Source organism: Saccostrea cucullata, unplaced genomic scaffold (genome assembly GCF_032062105.1).
Source record: "Saccostrea cucullata isolate Sc308-1 unplaced genomic scaffold, CSIRO_AGI_Scuc_v1 ctg296, whole genome shotgun sequence".
In the NCBI taxonomy this organism is placed as follows: domain Eukaryota; kingdom Metazoa; phylum Mollusca; class Bivalvia; order Ostreida; family Ostreidae; genus Saccostrea; species Saccostrea cuccullata.
In genome coordinates this window covers 59,321-78,879 of record NW_026924047.1, presented here as the reverse complement: position 1 = coordinate 78,879, position 19,559 = coordinate 59,321, and the positions used below count along the sequence as shown (strand labels likewise).

Below are 19,559 nucleotides of genomic sequence, written 5' to 3'. Positions count from 1 at the left end.
GCGCATTGTAGTTCATGAGAAAATGAACTGCATTTAATTTTGTAAAGAATCATAGGGGAAATTTTTTGGAAATGTAAATATATATATATATATTTATCTATTTGGGTTAATGGAATTTTTTCTTTAGGTAATCTGCATATTTTTTCCAAATCTTCCACCATTTTCATTTTTCCTTAAGCAATGGGACAATTGAGGTCAATCCAATTGACTGTTCCAGATAAGTTTGTTAAGTTAACATTATACAGGGCTGAGTCCCCATCTAAGCTAGGCCAACCTATGAAAATTGAAGAAATGGATGGAAATTACTCAGTAAAAGAACGCAAACCTTATAAAACAAGAGACAATTATGCCCCCCCCCCCCCCCAACCACCACCCACCCTCTGGACATATATTATAGATGCACAAGCATTCACTATGGACAGCATACATCACTGGGCAGTGAACTTGTACATGGAAATGAAATTGGCCTGTTAAACTTAATAGGGGTCATCTACTGGCAGCAAATAATAAGACTTTTTCTAAGTTCAAGGGGCACAACTCTGTCAAAATTGTTTGAATATACTCATAACAAAATTTGACCTAGATATTAATTCTTATGAGAAATCTGTTCTCAGAAATTTCATTTCAGTTTGTGCAATATCTAAAGAGAAAATAAACAGAAACTGCAAATAATTGAATTTTTTCTAAGTCCAAGGGGCATAATTCTTAAGCTGTCAAAAATTGCTCAATTGTATACCAAAATTAGAACTTAACTCAGATATTCTTATGATAATTAAATCTGTATTTAAATTAAATTCAAATTACATTTCAGTATGTGCAACCTCTGCAAAGGAATTAAATGAATGAAAATTTGGTAGACTGACAAACTGACCTACAGACAGCAGAAAAGCAATATGCTCTCCCCTTTCAAAGGGTGCATTAAAAATTCATGCAGAAAGGTATAAACACACCTATATGTATTAATGAAAAAGGTTACTTCCCAAACCATTTTTTCTTTGTTTTTTAATTTTAAGATGGGAGTAGTTGTGGACTCCTTCATTTCTAGTTACAATTCATTAATTTTCTTTTTGCACTGAATAAAGAATTTGAATTTTTAGCACTTTGGTTTTTAACATGTCTTTGTCTTAAATAAAACAACTAGCAATGAAAAGTACACCTCTATCAAACAGTATGTCATGCAAATCTTAATGGGATTCTAATCATAAAAGTCCACTATATCACTCATAAAAAATAAAACACACATATACAAAATAAAATAGACTATTTATTTCTCAATGAATTTTACAAAGCTCTAGTAATCCTTGCAATATTCTTTTTTTCATTAAGAATACAATTACTTTTTGAAAGAGTTACCTTAAATATATCAGTACCTTTAAAGACACCTGAATGTTCTACAAAAAATTAACACACAAAAAATCTTTAAAAATTTAAACTATTAACACACTACATTTGTTAATTTGTATTCCGCAATGTTTATAATCGTGCGTTATTGTTTGTGAGGATACAATATTCAGTTTTCTTTTAAATATGAAGCAAAAATTCAACTATCAATTGTTGCCAAAGTCAACTAGTTTGTTGCAAACTTCAACCAGTTTGTTGCAAAATTTAACTTATATTTCTTAGAAAAACAAAGGTAGTGGTACTTAGAAGATGGGGGTGGGCTGGGGTGGTAAAAAGCTAAACACAATAAGAACATAGTATAAATGACATGCACCTAACAAAAATGCATAACAGGGGCCCATGGGCCACATTGCTCACCTAAGCATATGGGCTAGGAAAAAAACACAAATCAGGTCAGTATTGAAAAGTTTACCTGAGGGAAACAGGGGGGGGGGGTAATTTTATACTACTTGAGGTTTTTATTAATTTTTATTTTATTTATTTATTTTATACTACTTGACTCCATATTGATATTGCATATAATTTTGCTGTTTCTTGAAATTAAAAAAAAAAAAAAATTCTTTCCTACATAAAATTGATCCAAATTGTGGCCCCTCCCTAACAACCCCCCATACCCCGTCATCTAGCTTGAATCTATACTTTGCCAAGAAGCTTTCATATAAATTTCAACTTTTCTAAACCATTGATTCTTGAGAAGATTTTTAGATACTACCATCCCATTTTCTCTATTTCTTGGTTATCTCACCTTTGAAGAGAGTGTGGCCCTTCATTTGAACAAACTTGAATTGCTTTCACCCAAGGATACTCTGTGCCAAGGTTGGTTGAAATTTGCCCTGTGGTTCTTGAGAAGAAGATGAAAATGTGAAAAGTTTACAACAACAACCACAACAGACAATGAACAAATTTTGATCAGAAAAGCTGACTTGAGCCTTTGGCTTGGGTGACCTAAAAATACATGACCATTCTTAAAACTTATGACCTGGAGGACGGAATATAACCTGACTAAACAGTTTTAATGCCCCCGAAGAATTAATACAACCATTCTAAAATGCTTTAACCTTAACCCTAAAAAACAAAATTGTAGAACTGTTATATTTGATGGGGTCTAATTTTCCTGAATTTTTTCAAAATTTATAAGGATACCGAAACAGTAATACAATACAGGTATATGAATCATCTTTCATAAAGAGATGTTCTTCAAAATATAACTTTCCGACAAATTCATGAAAGTTGACTTCCACAAATTAAACTGATTCTGCAGTACATGCACTACCAGTAAGTACAAATAACACCCAAGCATTGATTTAAACATACAGTATATAATAATATTAACATAAATAGTTGGACAGCAGACTTTGTGTATGTAAGCCCTCTCCATACATATACATGTACAAACATTTAGTGTAGTTTCATAGCAGAGATATTGCAATATGTCCTGTCATCAAAGAATAAAAGATCTTTCTGCTACATACATTCTTTGATGTCTATGACTTGTAAGATAAAATTAAAGATTACTTGTATATGCTTCACAACTCATACTCTATATATATAAGTAAAATGATAAATAAGTTGTAAATAAAGCAAAATATATCTATTTAAAGGAGGAAAAATGTAAAAGGGAATACACAACCATCTGAAAAGGCTACAATCACATAAACCAACTCAAAAAAAAAAAAACAACAACCAATCACTTGATAGAACAGCTGTAAATTGCAGATGTACACACAAAGAGGGAAAAAAGTATTGACTAGAAATCCAAAAGGAAAGGGAATTCTGGTAGTGATCAGTTTCCAAAATCAATCAAGTACAAACAAAAGGTAAGCATTTATGTAAATGTATAAAATAATCCAAAAGAGGAGGGGAAAAACCTTGATATGCATGTACCAATCAATTTACAGTACATAGAAAAACCTGAAATAATATGTCAAAAGAGACTTTTAAGGAAAATTTTAACATGATTTACAGCATCAAATTACGGATATAAAAAGTCATTAATTTATATAATAAAACACAGAAAATATGCATTTCAAATAAAATGTCATTGATCATGTCTTTAAAATGTCATTGATGTATTTTTTTTTCAAACAATAGAAAAAAATTTACATAAACATATAAAAAATGATAGGTAAATGTACATTGGACTATGGGAAGGCTTCAGCTATCAAAACATCAAAACTCTATGCACTTCTTTTTCTTTATAGATAAATACATGTATATTAATAAATACATGTAAACACTCTGCAAAACAAATGGAATGAATCACACAGGATAATTCCCAATATCCCTATATACATATATCTAAATAGGTCACAGTATTGACAAGGCTCAAAGATTAAGGAGTCGTACAGAAGTAAGAGTTGATAATCAGATTAATTACACAGGATAGAATGAAGTGAAGTTTGTAGCTGTGGAGCTTCAGTAGTCATATCCCCACTTTGCCTTCTGTGCATTGACATCACATCTCAAAATGGATGCAAAACAGATACCTAAAATCTACAAAGTCAAAATAATATTATTTATAAGAATTCTAAAAAGGATTCTTAATTAACCTTAAACCTTCCCCAAAAATTTCAAGCCAGTAAATTCAGTTCAGAAACTTTTTATGACTGTTTATCTGACTATGCTTGTCTGACAAGAGTTATCTAACCTGTACGACAGCTATCCCCACGGCGACAGCTGCTACAGGGATAAGGTTGGTTCCAAGCCACTTCTCCCCCGAGGGTATACAACCTTCTGTGTAGATCTTTGTCTCCCTGTCAGCATTCTAAAATAGATCAAATTCAATTACCCCGGTATATTTTGCTATAAACATGCCTCTTGCAATAGTAATTTAAGCCATTCTACTACGGCTAATTCATTCAAGTTTTGTATATTTCTAAAATTAAACTAACTGTGAGTCATATAACATCACTTGTAAGAGTGATAAACAAAAGAATCTATTTCAAACAAGTTAGTTGATACAGAAAAACACAGTCTGAACATATTAACTATGATACCAAGTTTCAATCAAATCCATCAACTTAAGTACAGTACAGTAGTAAAGGCACAATTATATTCTTAGACCTCATTCAGTGGTACCCTAACAACACATGTAATACTTACACTGATCATCCCAAATCCACAGTGTCGATTCTTTATTACATCCTGAAAATGCAACAGCTTACAATTAATCCATCATTGAATCAAAATCCACAATAAACATGTAGTGCCATTACTACACATACAAAGAGCTAAGTTCTCTTTATCCATAAAATGTCAGTGTCTCTCATTTCAAACAACAATATAAAGTAGAGACTGTATTTTCATTTCCTATAAACAAAGTTTCCCATGAATGTCCAAGCATTTGGAAAACAAGCTTTGTGAAAAGAGTTCTTGAATTCTGCAGACAACAGGTGTATTTGTGTATCCTCAAGTAAAGTTAGCAGAAATTTAGCAGAAAATTCTGCAATTAATGACATCATAATGCAATGAATACCAAGACAATAACATCAAGTGATATTTTATGCACTGTCTAAAAAACTGAGCGGTTTTGATTTAATTCACCGTAAGTGGTCCTTGCTCTTTACATTAGGCTTACTAAAGTTAACTTGACAGTTAAATATCTCAGTTAGATGATTACAATGACTTACGTTGGTTGGTTTACAACACGAGAAGGGGACACCACAGGCCTCTATACTGCCTTTAGAGGAACAGTTGAAATAACGATTCAATTCCCAGTCTGCGTAGCTGTTCACCCCACAACATTTCAGCTGAAAGACATCAGGAATATTCTGAGAAGGCTGGTTGAAAAACATGGAGAAATAAATCAAGAAACAGTGCTCTTATTTGTGCACAATAAATATATACTTTCTTCAAAAGGTGGCATTGTATCTCTCCATTCTGTCAATATATTTTTTTCAGAGAGCTACAGTTCTTTCACAAGTGATGATAGAAAGCTCAAAAGAGAGCAATATTGTCTATGAGGTTCTATTGATTGATTGATTGTATATTGTTTAACGTCCCTCTTGAGAATTTTTCACTCATATTGAGACGCCACCACTTGCAGGTGGAGAGCTGCAAATTTTGTCCTATACTCAGCACTCACGGCCATTGAGCAGGGAGGGATCTTTTTTCGTTCCCGCACCTACTGCAACACGGGACCTAGGTTTATACGGTCTCATCCGGAGGACCAGTATCCACATCCCACGGTGGGATTTGAACCCGCGACGTAAGGATCAACTCCTTACTTCACGACTCTAGAGCAGACGCTCTAACCATTGCGCCATGCGGGTGACATGAGGTTCTATTAATCTATCAATCTAAACCTTCTGTTAAACATCCTTTATTAACCCAGTCCTGCGGGACCCAGGCTCTGTAAATCTAAATGTTCTATCATATTTTATACTGTAGATTTATCCAGCCCTGCTGGACCCAGTCTATGGGGTTCTATCATATACAATCAATTACCCCTTTTAAGCTCAACATGGTGAAATAAGGACCCGAGACTTGGCCTACTAGGTGACCTGACCTGACTGGCCAATGTCAGGTCAGGTCAGCGAATAGGCCAGGTTGAGGGTCCTTATTTCACCATGTTGAGCTCAAAAGGGGTAATTAATTGTTTTATTATACTGATATATTGAAGAGTATGAAACTCTAACCATTATATAGGGCCTATCTACATCGGAGAATTCTTTCTTTGATCGGGATCGGGATTCTTTATACTCCTATACAGTGAAGTTGCTTAATACATTGACCTCTGCAAGTCATGTAGGTTTATGCATCATGACTTACTGATTAAAAGAGTACTTGGTTGATAGCGACATGCACTGTAATAATTAAAGTTTACTACATGTATTCCTATATTTACCCAGTCCTGCTGGACCCAGTCTATGAGGTTCTGTAGATCTAAATCTTCTCTGTAATTGATTATCATAGTCTTCACCTGAGACTCTATTTGATTTTTTATCTGTAAAAAGAATTGTATATCTTCACTTTCCTGATTTCATGACATGTACATTGAATGAATATCATTTTAATATTGCAACTTGAAATAACTATAATTTAATTCCCCATTTTCAAAAGTGAGTTATCTCCCCTCGAAATCTGAACTCTTCTACACTAGCATAACTTCCGCGGACTACGCATTACGATAATCCAACAAAATAGTGATCAAATTACACGCTGCATTTAAAAATTTTAAAAGAAGGAAACGGTTTGCAAATTATTTTTAGATAATAAGCGATTTTATAAAAGGTCTACTACCCCCCCCCTTTCTAGAAAGCTTTACGAATTAGACAGGCACGTAGCATCGTCTTTAAAAGTGGGGGGGGACAAAGAGCTTTTTTTTCTTTACCTGGAAAAGTTGACAAGCAAAGAAAAACCTTGCCCAAAGTCGAAAAAGCTACTTATTTCCGTATCAGTTCCTTGGCATACATTACTACATTTCCCTTATATAACTTTACCGTAGTATAAACTGAGTGTGTGTGTGTGTGGGTGGGGGGGGGGGGGGGGGGGGTTGGTGCCAGCAACTATGTGCCTGTACAGGATACACATCTTATTTATGTCTTAAAAAGGATAATTTACAAAATACATGTAGATCTAAGTCTTTAATAAGCGTTTTGGTGAAACCGGGGAGATGAATTTCGCTGGATGTCAGTTGAGTGTGTTACACACTTGAACTCAGAACTGACCATAAGAATGAATGTTTCAAATCAACTTTCATGCAAATTTGATTGACACTGAGGTGATGCACGAGGGTTTCGTGCGTACAGCGTGTACAGAGAACGAATATGTAAATGGGTTGAACAGTTGAATATGAACCAAAAGTGGAAATTAAAAATTATAAGAAATATTAATTGTGAATTCAATATAATTACATGTATATCAGTTACACGGGGTTTCATGACTCTCACTCTCTCTCTCTCTCTCTCTCTCTCTCTCTCTCTCTCTGATATTGTTTTTACACACTTTGCAAAAAAGAATAACTTATAAAAATAAATACTTACACTGAAAGGATAAAACATAAATAACACTTGAGGAAAAGAGTGTTTTCCGTATTTACGCGAAATACGCGAGAAAATTATTGTATCAATTTCGTGTTTCTGCTATCAATTCTCTGATCTAAAACAAACTGCGTATTTTACTCGGGAATATACATGTACATGCTTAGACCCCACACTAAAACTTTGATTAAATGCAGTTCAGATTTTATACGACATATGTAATACGAATTCAGATCGATGCTATTTTAATTAGTCTTTCTTCGTTACATGAGCACATGAGATTAAATTATTCATTTAGAATTCCATTCAAAGTTTTAATACTATATACAGTTAATCAATTATTTTACAAATAACAAATTCTGGAAACACGGTTAATTCAAATGAAATAGGTCACTAAATCTGTTCTTGTAAGTAAAAGTTCTATGCTATGACATACAATCGAGCAAAAAACGCAGTTTCTTGATATCGGTCGTGGAAGACGAACTACTGTTGTTTATGCAGCAATTTCAGAGGTAAAACTGTAGATGGACATGTCATCAGTGTCCAAAAAATAGCTAGAGATGCAGAGAAGAAAATATGGCTGCAGCAGGCTAGATTAATTCGTAAAAACTGTATAACTAAACTTGAAGTTCTTACATTTGTTCTGCACATTTTGTAAAAAATGACGATCCGTCTGCAGAACATCCACTACCAAAAATTATCTTTTGTTTTTTTTTTTAAAAAATAGGCCTATTCGAATATGTATCAGCATTTTATCAGTAATTTGTTTCGGAATTTTTAGTAAGGGGGGGGGGGGGGGGCTCACACCGCGCCTTATTATACGACTATAAAGATTATTACAAATGCAGAAGGAGACTATGTGTGGGCAATTTAAAAAAATACGAATCAGCTAAGATTTCTTTTCTTTTAACAACACAATAACATTTTTCCATATGACAGATGCATTACACCATGAACATGTTTACATCAAGAACGTCCGCGGAAGTGACTTTATTTATAGCGCATGCGTATTAAACACAGTAAAAGAGTTCCTTTCAGGGGAAATAACTCACCTTTTGAAAATGGGGAATACTTGTCAGTAGAGCCATAAGTATACAGAACAGTGGTAATAAACCTAATTCTAATGTAAGTCCCCAATTAACAGTGTTCTCCAAAGAAAAAGACATTATTCAATGGTACTAATGCAGACTTGCTACATCTACAAACCTAAGGGTCTTTGATTTAATAAATAGCTTAATTTAGACAAAAACATGTCTCTAAAACTTCATGTATTTCTACATGTATTTCCTTCTACAGTTTATATTTATTACAAGTATATACAAATAATACAATACATGTAAAAAATTCAAATTCCTTAACCCTTCTTGTCATTCATTTGTTTGCTGCACATATAAGTAACCTTTTATTTTTTGTATCGGCGTTTTAAAAAATCTAATCAGAGATAACATAGTGATGCTTAAATTCATTAACAAATAATATAACCAGAAGTCTTGTCCTTCTACTGGTTTGTACTTATAGCAAAGGAAGAGATATATGCAGTTGGGAATAAACTTTACAACAGCAATAAATAGAATAATGATCCTTGATTTAGCCTCTTTATGTTCTTAGCGTAGTCTACTTGCATGCCACATTATATTATAATCGGACTAAAACTGTATTTGTTGTAGCAATTTGAGAGTATTTAACAGAAATTTCTATTTTTAGTAACCAAGGCAATAATATTCATCGAAGTCAAAAACCAATAACCAGAATTGTGTATCTTAGTGTAGTCTACTTGTGTGACAAGTTATAATGAAATCAGACCAAAACTATAGGAGGAGTAGCTTTTTAAAGAATTTCACAGAAATTTCTATTTTTAGTAACCACGGCAACACCGTTCATCAAAATCAAAAACTGATAAAGAGAATTATGTATCTTAGTGTAATCTACTTGTGTGCCAAGATATATTGAAATCAAACCAAAACTGGAGGAGTAGCATTTTGAAACAATTTTCAGAAATTTCTATTTTTAGTAACCACAGCAACATCGTTCATCGAAATCAAAAACCGATACATAGAATTATGTACCTTAGTGTAGTCTACTTGTGTGACAAGTAATATTGAAATTGGACCAAAACTGTAGGAGAAGTAGCATTTTGAAAGAATTTCACAGAAATTTCTATTTTTAGTAACTACGGCTACACCGTTCATCAAAATCAAAAACCGATATACAGAATTATGTATCTTAGTGTAGACTACTTGTGTGCCAAGTTATATTGAAATCAGACCAAAACTGCAGGAAGATTAGCATTTAAAAAAAAATTGTTTACAGACAGACGGACAGCTAGACACCGGACAGACGGACGGACGCCGGACGCATTCCTATCGCATAAGCTCTTCTGGTCTCTGACCAGTAGAGCTAAAAATGGAAAAACAGAGACAAAAAAGTCAGCTTGATTATGGATTCCTTCTTGCTAATTTTCACATATTTTAACTTTAAAAATTATTTCAAGCCCATAAAACTGTAGGATGCATTCAGGGTTTTCCCTTTATTTCAAAGTATAGGGTTAGAGATCAATTGTAACAGGCTTGGAGCTAAGGTTTATGATGAATCTCTGTAGACCATACAACAATTAAACTTTGATTTCTGTTATTTCAAAAACAGCATTTTTGTCAATTGATGGGGTCAATTTGGTCAATTCTTAGAGAAAACACTGATGTATTTGACAATTTTACAAAACTTTGACCTCCCAGAAAAAGAGTATCACTGATCCCTAATCTGACAGTTAACATTCCATTCAATGATAAACCATACACTAAAGTGTATTTTTCCTAGTTTATTTTCTTTATAAGCAGATTTACTTACCCAATCTTTGTATGCAAATGCCAAAATACCAATAAGGAGTTCCATAGCAAAAATCAGCCCAACTGCCACAGAAAACTGAAAATATAATCACACTTACTTCATACAAGAAATATCAAATATGGGCAACAAAAATCAACATAATGATAAAGTGCACCACCGGGGTACAATATATGCGAGTCTTGAATTATATGCTCACATTTTATTATTTATATTTATTGTCACAACCTCTGACCTTGGTATATAATAAACTTAAACTGATGATGATACTCTAGAGAATTTGACATCGGGAGAAGTATTTGATCCCCCCCCCCCACCCCCCCAATTAATGAATATCTCTGTGATATACATTTATATGTGGAATTTTACTAATATAATAGATGAATAGCCTAAAACAACCAAAGCTTTAATTGTCATCGATTTGAAAATATATGTACACTATAATCAATTCTTTGAAATTTAGCATTGCCATTTATATTAATTAACTAGTAAAATCAATGAACAGCATTAAATCTTAAAAGGTTTTTAAAAAGTTTCTGGTGCAAACAGCAGGATTTCAATGGAAATAGTGCTTCACAAGATTTATGAATCACATTTTTTGATGAAGTAACATTACATACGATTTATGACACACTTACAAACATGAGCAGACAGGTGTTCTCCCTGAGGGCCCCGATACAGCCACAGAAGCCGATGATGAACATGACCCCACCAGTGATGATGAAGAATAGAGCAGGGTCTAGGGTCACACTGGTGATCTGTCCTATATTGGAGAACATGTCCTTCTCTGTCCAAGCCCATAGTCCTATTGCACATATCCCAGCGCCAACCAGCTAAAATAGAGAAATATATACATAATTCCGTATCAGTGGAAATTTTAGCCAGACACAAATTTTGCGATTTGTTCTTAAAATTGGTATTTTATTTTTCGCAAGATGTAATTTTAGTGATTTTTTAAAAGCTCAATAAAGAAGCTGTTACAAATAAAGCGCAATTAATTTTTAGCGATATTCAATTTTAGCGATCTTGGCATCCTCGCAAATAATGCCAAAACTAAATCCTCGCTAAAAATTCTGCTTGGTATTAAGAAAATTATGGCATAAGCAAACAAAGGTTATATTCACATTGTTTGTGATTACTATCCAGTCATGGAGCAGGGGAACATTGATTGCCCATTGTGACCCCATCCTAAACCCCTGGAAAAGGTCAAGATTTAAACAAACTTGAATCTATACTTTAAAAGCTTTCAAATATTTCCTCTTTTCTGGTCCTGAGGTTCTTGAGAAGATTTTTGAAAGACATCATAAATTGTTCATCTTTTCTGAATTATCTCCCCCTTGAAAGAGGGCATGAACAAACTTTAATAATCCCTATCACTCTAGAATGCTTTTGGCAAGTTCAGTTAATACTGACCCAGGGATTTTTTTGAAGTCTAAACACTTTTAAGTATAACTGTACACAGGAGAAAGGGACAGTTTATATCAATATTTCATTTTTTTTTCAAGTGCAAAAAGGTAATTTTCAACTGGCTTTTACTAGGAAACAAGACAATTGTCACCACCACCCTCCCCTTTTGTCTTTTTTATTTTTACATTTTATCAGAGTGCAGGTCTCAACTTACAATAAAACACTTACTAGATATGGACATTATGATACTTAAATTATGACAGTAAGTAATAAGTTTTATGTCAATGACTCTTGCGTTAATACTTTGTAAGTTCTATAAATATTCTATTTTATCTCTTTGTATTGATGGTAAAATCATTTGTTTTGTCGTCTCCTAGGCAATTCTTTACGTCTCACCTGGCAAAGGATTTCTGTGTACATTATATGTCACGTAGACGGTTCACCTGAACTTACCTGTAAACCTACTGGCTACAAATTAATAGCTACTACAGGGACCTTATTTATAATGAAAAAATAAAATGAGGCATTGTATATACACTGTATAATATAATAACACATATTATATCCCAGGTGTACACAGACACAGTTTTCTGAATATGTCATCATGGTCACGGAACAGTGAAAGTTATAAATACTTGATTACACTCACTTTCGTAATCAATATTAAGTATAGTGTGAAACATTAAATTTTATTTCTAATGTTTTAAGCAACACTGGTTGCCCTTGGTAAGACTTTATACAGTAAAATATGACTTCTAAATTTTTTTCAGTCAAATATACAATTAAATAATTTAAATTTGTCACATGCATCTGAAGTGTGGACAAACATATCCTCCATCTCCTTACATAGCTAAATTTAAGGTAGGTCCGTACTTTCAGAATTTTCTGTCAAACTGTTTATTTTTTGATTTGAAAATCTTGAATAAGTCATAATCTAACAAAAACACCCATAAAAAACATATCTTTGCAGGTTAATTTTCATGCAACATGTGTATATGCCTCTAAAAATTCAACAGCCAAAATTCAACATATAGAAGTGTAACATCATATTTTATTTAGCTATGTACCAAATCACATCCAATTATTGTTAAAACTTTCATAAATATTCATTTGTCAAGAAAATATTTGAAATTTCTATTTGAAAACACTAAAAAATTGATGTTGATTCTGTCAAAATCTTTCAGAGAAAAAGCTCAAAATATCTTTATTTTAAATATTCCTCAAAATCTTATATGTTTATATGCTATTTTTTCTTTACAATTACTTAGAATTATATCTAAGGTTAGCACAAAAACATACTTTATTATGGTTGACCAGAAAAATTTTACAAAACAGCCTTTTGAACACCTATACCCCCATTTTTGGATATGTATTGTTTCAATCGCTTTTCGCAATTTTATAAAAAAGTAAATTTAAAAAGATGGTATAGGCTAAAAATTAAAGGTAAATAGATCTCAAGTTAGTTTGTTTAAAAAAATTAAAAGCTTTAGGTCCATAAAGGCAATTAAGAATTCTCTGTCTGTGTATGTACTAAATTACATATAGATCCTATGGACAGAGTGCAAAGTGGTTATTCCTATAAATAATGTACATTAATTAAATGCTTTGTGTGCACAATGACAGTATAATAAACAAATATATACTTGCTACATTATTTTCAATCATCAAAAAAGATTTTATTTCAATAGACAAGGATAATCAAAATTTTATATTGGTGTGTAAAATTAAAACCGGATCCGTAAAAGTATGGACCTGCCTTAAAAAGCCCATATTACCTGCCAAAAACAAAAATGTAATTTCAGCATCTGAATCAATTCCATTTTCTGTCTTTAAGTGCAATCATTTTGTACTTTGTTTAAAATTTAAAATTTCGGCACATAAGGTATTACAAAAATATACTGTTGAAGTGATCGTTTATTTTTACACTTTGCCTACAATGACATGCATGTGTCGGTGGAATTGAATGAAAGGAAAATTAATTAAAGACTTAATATATGTTGGTGGGGATAGGGGTTATGTACATGTTTCTGGTGCCTTTAAAGCTCAGTAATTTCTATGTACGGAGTCAACATTAAAATTAAAAGATACGTCTCTTGATGAAGTGCTCCAAAGCCATAAAACTTAGATGAGTTCACTTTTGATCTCAGTCTCCCTTTTACCTAAGGATTGAAAGGTATTTATGATGGAAAAATAAGACCGAGATCAAAAGTGAGCTCACCTAAGTTTTATGCTATGGACCCATGGCTTGATTTGGCTGAGGCACTCTTATATGACATTAAAAAGAAACAACAGATGTTTGTAAAACACTTATGCCCCCCTCCCCCCAAATTGAAATTTTTCTAAGTCCAAAAGGGCATAAGATGATAACTCTGTCAAAAATGGTAAGATCGTACCCAAAACAGAAATTTACCTAGATATTTATCTGATAAATCTATATACTAAAATTCATTTCAGTATGTGCAACCTCTGAGAAGAAAATGAACGGAAACTGCAAATAATTGGAATTTTTCTAAGTCCAAGGGGCATAACTCTGTCAAAAATGGTGTAGTCTTACCCAAAACAGAACTTGACCTAGATATTTATCAGATATATCTGCATACCAAATTTCATTTCAGTACGTGCAACGGTTGTGAAGAAAATGAACGGAAACTAAGTGGAATGACAGACTGACAGACAGCAGCAAAGCAATATGCCTTCCCTTCTTTGAAAGGGGGGGGGGCATAATTAATAATATTTTTCTATGTAAAAACATCTAAGTGAAAGAAAAAATCTTGAATAATCAGTTTTTGTCCATGAAAAGATCAATCTAATTAAGATAAGATGTTAAATACATTGGCTGTTAGTGTAGCGAGTATGCAAGGGTATCTAACATCTAATTTTAATTAGAATGTGAAGAGATTGGCCAATATTTTTAACTGAAAAAGACCTAAGCTGTGATAAGCTGGAATATACCATTACACAATGCCAGTCTCTCTTAGATAGTATGGGAAAAGAAGATAAGAATATAAGCATGAATATTTTAATTAACCAGCATATATGAATGTAAATATATTAATTAACCAGCATACATGAATGTAAATATATAAAAATAATGGAGGGTGGGGGAGGGGTGGGGGAGGGGGTAATACATCATCGGGAACTGTTTTACAATTCTTTGGTAAAATATCCGTGCTGTTTAATGTAAATAAACATATATTAATATTACTCACGCAGAATAAATTAGTAAGACATCGAAAACCACAACAATGCAATGTTATTGTCTTACCCAAAACAATACGTTAAATCCAAACATCAAATACTTCATGCAACAGCTGACTTCTGTTTTATCCCGTCGACCCCTCGATCCCTTTACCTTCCGAGTTTTGTACATGTCCATGTTTCTGTTCTATTTGACTACATCTGCCCAAAATTTAAGGGTTTTAATTATAGCTACATGATAATAATGGACATCTTTTTTGTTTGTGACAGTTCATCGCGCGGGGTCTAGACAAATCGTACATAAGACCAGTCGACCTTGGTGTTACATCTGATATATTTTTTTAAACAGGGAGACCGATCATCAGTTTCTGAAAAGCGACAGTTTGGCAATTAAAAATGGTCATGAAATACATCTGAATTTATAATATGTCTTTATCCATGGTATTTCTTTAAATTAAGTTCACCATATAGTTTATCACATTAACTGATAGTATTTATATTGACCATCAGCTACACTGAAATTTCACAAGCTTTCAGTTAGAATGCATTATTAATGTGAGGATTTCTTGATAAAGGTAGGTTTCTCTACTTGACATTTGCAGTGTTTTCTTGGAATCATTGACTTCTTACTTTTCTGACAAGATTCTGAGTTCATATGATTTTTACCGGTCAAAATCAAAAGTCGATTCTCAGCTATCTTATATCAACTGATTAAGTTAAACCAAACTGACTTTTAAATCACAGACACTTAATTCTGTATCGGGGAGGGGGACAATGTGGACTGCTCCCGGCCCCTCATTTTTCTTTCCAAATCAGCCCCCCCCCCCAAAGTCTTGTTTCCTGCTACCCGACCTACCCTATTTTTTTGCACCCGACCCTAAAGTTCTTTAGCTTTGAAAAAAAAAATTAATTTCTGGAAAACTCATGTCCTAAAACTGAAAAAAGTATACATTCAATTCGTATTTCATAAAAAACCACTTGTGATTTGTTTATCAAAAGACATGAAATAATTTTAAAAAGATGATTTAGACACACGGCATTTTTAATATGATCTTATATTAGTTCATATCCAAAAAATACCTTTAGAAAAAAATAAAATGAAAAAATAAAATTGAATAATTTTCCTACCTACCTACCTATTTTTTTTTTTTTTTTTTTGGTGGCCTCATAGCTTTTTCTACTGAAATTGTTCTTTGATGTACTGAGAGAAGCTGGAACCTAAACCTTCACCGCCATCCCCAAACGCAACGAAATACTCAGGTTTTTCGTGTGTTGACAATTTCCTTTATTGTTTATTTACTTTTAATTTATTTTATTTTTCTTTTGCTTGTCTTTTTGCATTTTTTTTTTCTGGCTGCCCCTTTCAAAACCACTGCTACGTCTTTGGTTCGGTCGATCGAGAGAAAGAGAGAGAGAATATACGTAACCCCCCCCCCCCCCCCACACACACACACTTATTTTGGAAATCCTGGATCCACACCTGCGAAAACGTAGGATGTACTACATACACGAGTGAGGTGGCAGTCATACATATCCCTCCAGTATCAGTACAGTACATGTCGATGGGGGCATTAATGAATCAACATCCGGTGTTTAAGCTGAAAACGACATTTGGAAACAGATGGGATGAAAACAAATGAAGCTTTCAAGAATGGATTTTACTGCATGACGTGTTCTAGTTATATTGTCTTCTCAGTGAAAATTCTGGCCACTGACCAGTTTATAAGGTACGCCATCACCACCTTTTTTTAATGCACTAAAATCCTAAAGCTAAGTTTCACTTTGATTTTTCTTTACGTATTATTTTGATTGTAGATTAACATGACTCTCATTGATATCCTAAATTGTTACAATTTTAAAATCGCTCTGTTTGATGCAAATGACTACGAAAAAAAGTTACAAAAACATCTACCTGGTATATCGGATTAGCCAAGTTCAATCGGGGGCGAAAACAAACAATCGGTTAGTAGGACCTAATTACACGAACATCCAACCACAAGGCAATCCGATTATATCTATCATGTCTATAGTATATATATTTTATATATATATATATTATATAATGTTATATATAATATATAGCATATCATATAACTATATATATTTCCAGATTGTGCATTCCCATCAGTGGGTGAGCCCAGGCGGATCCAGGATTTTTTTTCCAGGGGAGGAGGGGAGGGGTTGATCCACCCAACTCAAAAAAAAATTCTAACCCAGAAATTTCTTGACATCCAAAATAAAAAAAATCCCCAAACGGAAAACCTATTTCGGGGGGGGGGGGGTTTCAAGCTTCATACCATGACTATATTCGATCTACCGATTTCACATAGATTCGCGTTTTCTAGGGGGAAGGGGGGCAAGGTCCCTTTTACTTGGTTTAATTCTTACAAATATTTTACTGGCACAAACACAATTGCAGTAATTGGTAAGGGCCCATACAAAATATAATAATAAACATGGTAATACATACAGTAGAACACAACTAGAATCCAAACAATTGGTGTAGCGAATACTGTAATGATAATGCAAGTATATGTAATAACCCCCCTCTCCCCGCGCCTCTAGATCTGGCTTTAGATCTGGATACAAAGGAAAGCTTCGGGTGGTGGCGGGTTGAAGCTTCTAAATTCTTGCAATCTAATTTTTTCATTTAGAATATGCTCCTTTATTGGCTGGCTATTTCGATGAATGTGTATTATATTTACTTGATACATTTTTATGAATTCATATATAAGAGTTCAGAATTGTGTTTATTTAATGAGCGTTTTAAATTGATATAAGGCCATAGATTTTTTTTTTGCAGTGGATAGGACTTAAAATCTACATCAAGTGTCCATATAGCATAATAATGCTTGACGATTTTGATTTCAGATTGTGTGGAGATGCCTCGGTAACGATAGGTACGGTCCTGTTCTACAACAGCATGCTCGGGAGTGGACTACGCCTCTACCAGTCAAGGACACTCAAAAAAGCATCAGAACCAAAGAAAATTCTCTATTCTCTCTACGGATCCATGATGTTTAACTTTGGATCCGTTTTGTTTTGGGGATGTTGTAAACGTCTGCTACCCCGGAATGTGACGTTACGTGCTCTTTTTGGAACACTTTCTGCTTGTTTTCTGTTGATAGTTGGACGTGACTTTTTATTATTTACAGAAAACAACTGCTCATAAATATGCTTTACATTACATCATTTTCCCCAATAATTTTTAAACAGAAAAATCATCCTATATCTCTTGTTATGAATGGACATTGTTTTCTTCAAAAGAAATCTTTAAATGTTATTTTTATAAAATGATGAATTTGGCCGTCAGGTCTTTGTACCTGCTCATCTTTTCTCTTACGAAGGTCACAGCCAGTTTACGTCTGTAACTTCAGGTCAAACGAGATCTCGTAATTCTTCATACCAGAAAAACCTCTTCCGTCTCCTTACTTATTTATATATCACTTTCTAATTTTATCAAAGTTATATATTAGTCTTGTTGTTTTTTTTTTATTCTTATGAAGCAGATCTTCTACATGAGAAGAAAACTCTTGCTATAACCTTAAAAATATATTCCATTCATTCATTTTAATACCGGTGTTGTAGAGTAGGGTTTCCTCCCCTAGCCAGCCCCGTCTGTTTTCAAGAGTCTTTATGAGATCTCTCCTCGCTTCTCAGTGTTTAAATCATATGAACAACAATTTTATTGTCAATTTATATGCAAGTCAACCGAATTTTTAAATGGAAATATGAGCGTTTGTTTTTGACCGTATACATCCACGATCTATATTGTTAAGAGGGTTGTGAAATTGATCACGTTTTGGCATCTTCACCTTTTTCATTGTGTTCCGGCCTCAGCGAGACAGGAGGAGGGAGGTAAAGCAGTTGTGATGGACTCGGGGGTAAACAGGTGTCATATTCTTTTGCTCCCAGCCTCTGATTTCAATCAAGGAAATTATATTTTTGACTTATATGTACCGTTAAAGGTTTTGTAAGTAAACTGGTGTTGTGTCGATTCATTTCTAATGCTAAGGGTGTTTCAACAATTTGACTTTGTAACAAAGGGGTAATGACAGTAAACGATTGTTCTGGTAACTCTGCTAACATTTGGTGACGGTTCTTTAAGCCAGTTGCGGATGTTTCAAGATGGCTTTAGATACAGCTAGCTCGTGTTAAAATAAAAATCTAGTTTGTAGCCACCCTAAACTTACAAAAAGACATAGGGTGAATTCACCATGCATCGGATACCCTTGTACTTCAACAAGTTCTAGCGATATCGTTACCGACGGAAAATTATCAGAATGGAGTTTAACATTTAGTCTGTGATTAAAATAACAATTTAGGACACAATTATATGCCGTTTATTGAGAAAATATCCCCAAAAATCGAGTTTTTAGAAAAAACTGAAAATTCACCATGGATCGGACATTGTTCACCATGCATCGGACAGACGGTATGGAGACAAAAATATCATACCTTTATCACAGTGATTTAAAATCCTTGATATGTATATATTTTCATCTTTTATCTAAGCAATAACCCTCAACTTTAATTTAATCGACGATATCATTGCACAAATGTAGAACGATTCTCGGCCTTAGAAATGCTTTAAAATGCTTATAATGCCGTTATTCGCGCCTTTTTCTCATGGTTTATCATACTCTGGTTTGTAGAAATAAATTGAATAAAATTCCAGACGTCATATATCGATAATTTGTATTTTGACTGAAAATATGGAGTTTTTATTTT

General features: G+C 33.5%; 2 protein-coding genes across 2 annotated transcripts; one reads left to right on the top strand and one right to left on the bottom strand.

Moving 5' to 3' along the window:
- Positions 1 to 1,244: 1,244 nt before the first annotated feature.
- Positions 1,245 to 15,101, bottom strand: LOC134265569 (tetraspanin-5-like). The gene is made up of 8 exons (XM_062747795.1): positions 14,896 to 15,101; positions 10,862 to 11,056; positions 10,227 to 10,301; positions 6,248 to 6,346; positions 5,031 to 5,150; positions 4,504 to 4,545; positions 4,049 to 4,165; positions 1,245 to 3,894 (listed from the first exon to the last, which is right to left on the bottom strand). The coding sequence occupies exons 1-8, from the start codon at positions 15,004 to 15,006 to the stop codon at positions 3,817 to 3,819; spliced, it is 837 nt and encodes a 278-aa protein (XP_062603779.1). The 5' UTR covers positions 15,007 to 15,101; the 3' UTR covers positions 1,245 to 3,816.
- A 1,251-nt stretch (positions 15,102 to 16,352) lies between these two features.
- Positions 16,353 to 18,036, top strand: LOC134265560 (uncharacterized). The gene is made up of 2 exons (XM_062747784.1): positions 16,353 to 16,555; positions 17,700 to 18,036. Exons 1-2 carry the CDS (start codon positions 16,455 to 16,457, stop codon positions 17,998 to 18,000), a joined length of 402 nt encoding a protein of 133 aa, XP_062603768.1. The 5' UTR covers positions 16,353 to 16,454; the 3' UTR covers positions 18,001 to 18,036.
- The last annotated feature ends 1,523 nt before the right edge of the window (positions 18,037 to 19,559 follow it).

What these genes read in the sequence shown, in the direction of transcription:
- LOC134265569 (XM_062747795.1), bottom strand. Translation starts at nt 15,006, where the DNA reads ATGGACATGTACAAAACTCGGAAGGTAAAGGGATCGAGGGGTCGACGG. An exon ending in ACACCTGTCTGCTCATGTTT is followed by an intron (nt 10,302 to 10,861) that starts GTAAGTGTGTCA and finishes TTATATTTTCAG; the next exon opens with TTTTCTGTGGCAGTTGGGCT. An exon ending in CATTTGCATACAAAGATTGG is followed by an intron (nt 6,347 to 10,226) that starts GTAAGTAAATCT and finishes TTCTTTTTACAG; the next exon opens with ATAAAAAATCAAATAGAGTC.
- LOC134265560 (XM_062747784.1), top strand. Translation starts at nt 16,455, where the DNA reads ATGAAAACAAATGAAGCTTTCAAGAATGGATTTTACTGCATGACGTGT. An exon ending in GCCACTGACCAGTTTATAAG is followed by an intron (nt 16,556 to 17,699) that starts GTACGCCATCAC and finishes TTTTGATTTCAG; the next exon opens with ATTGTGTGGAGATGCCTCGG.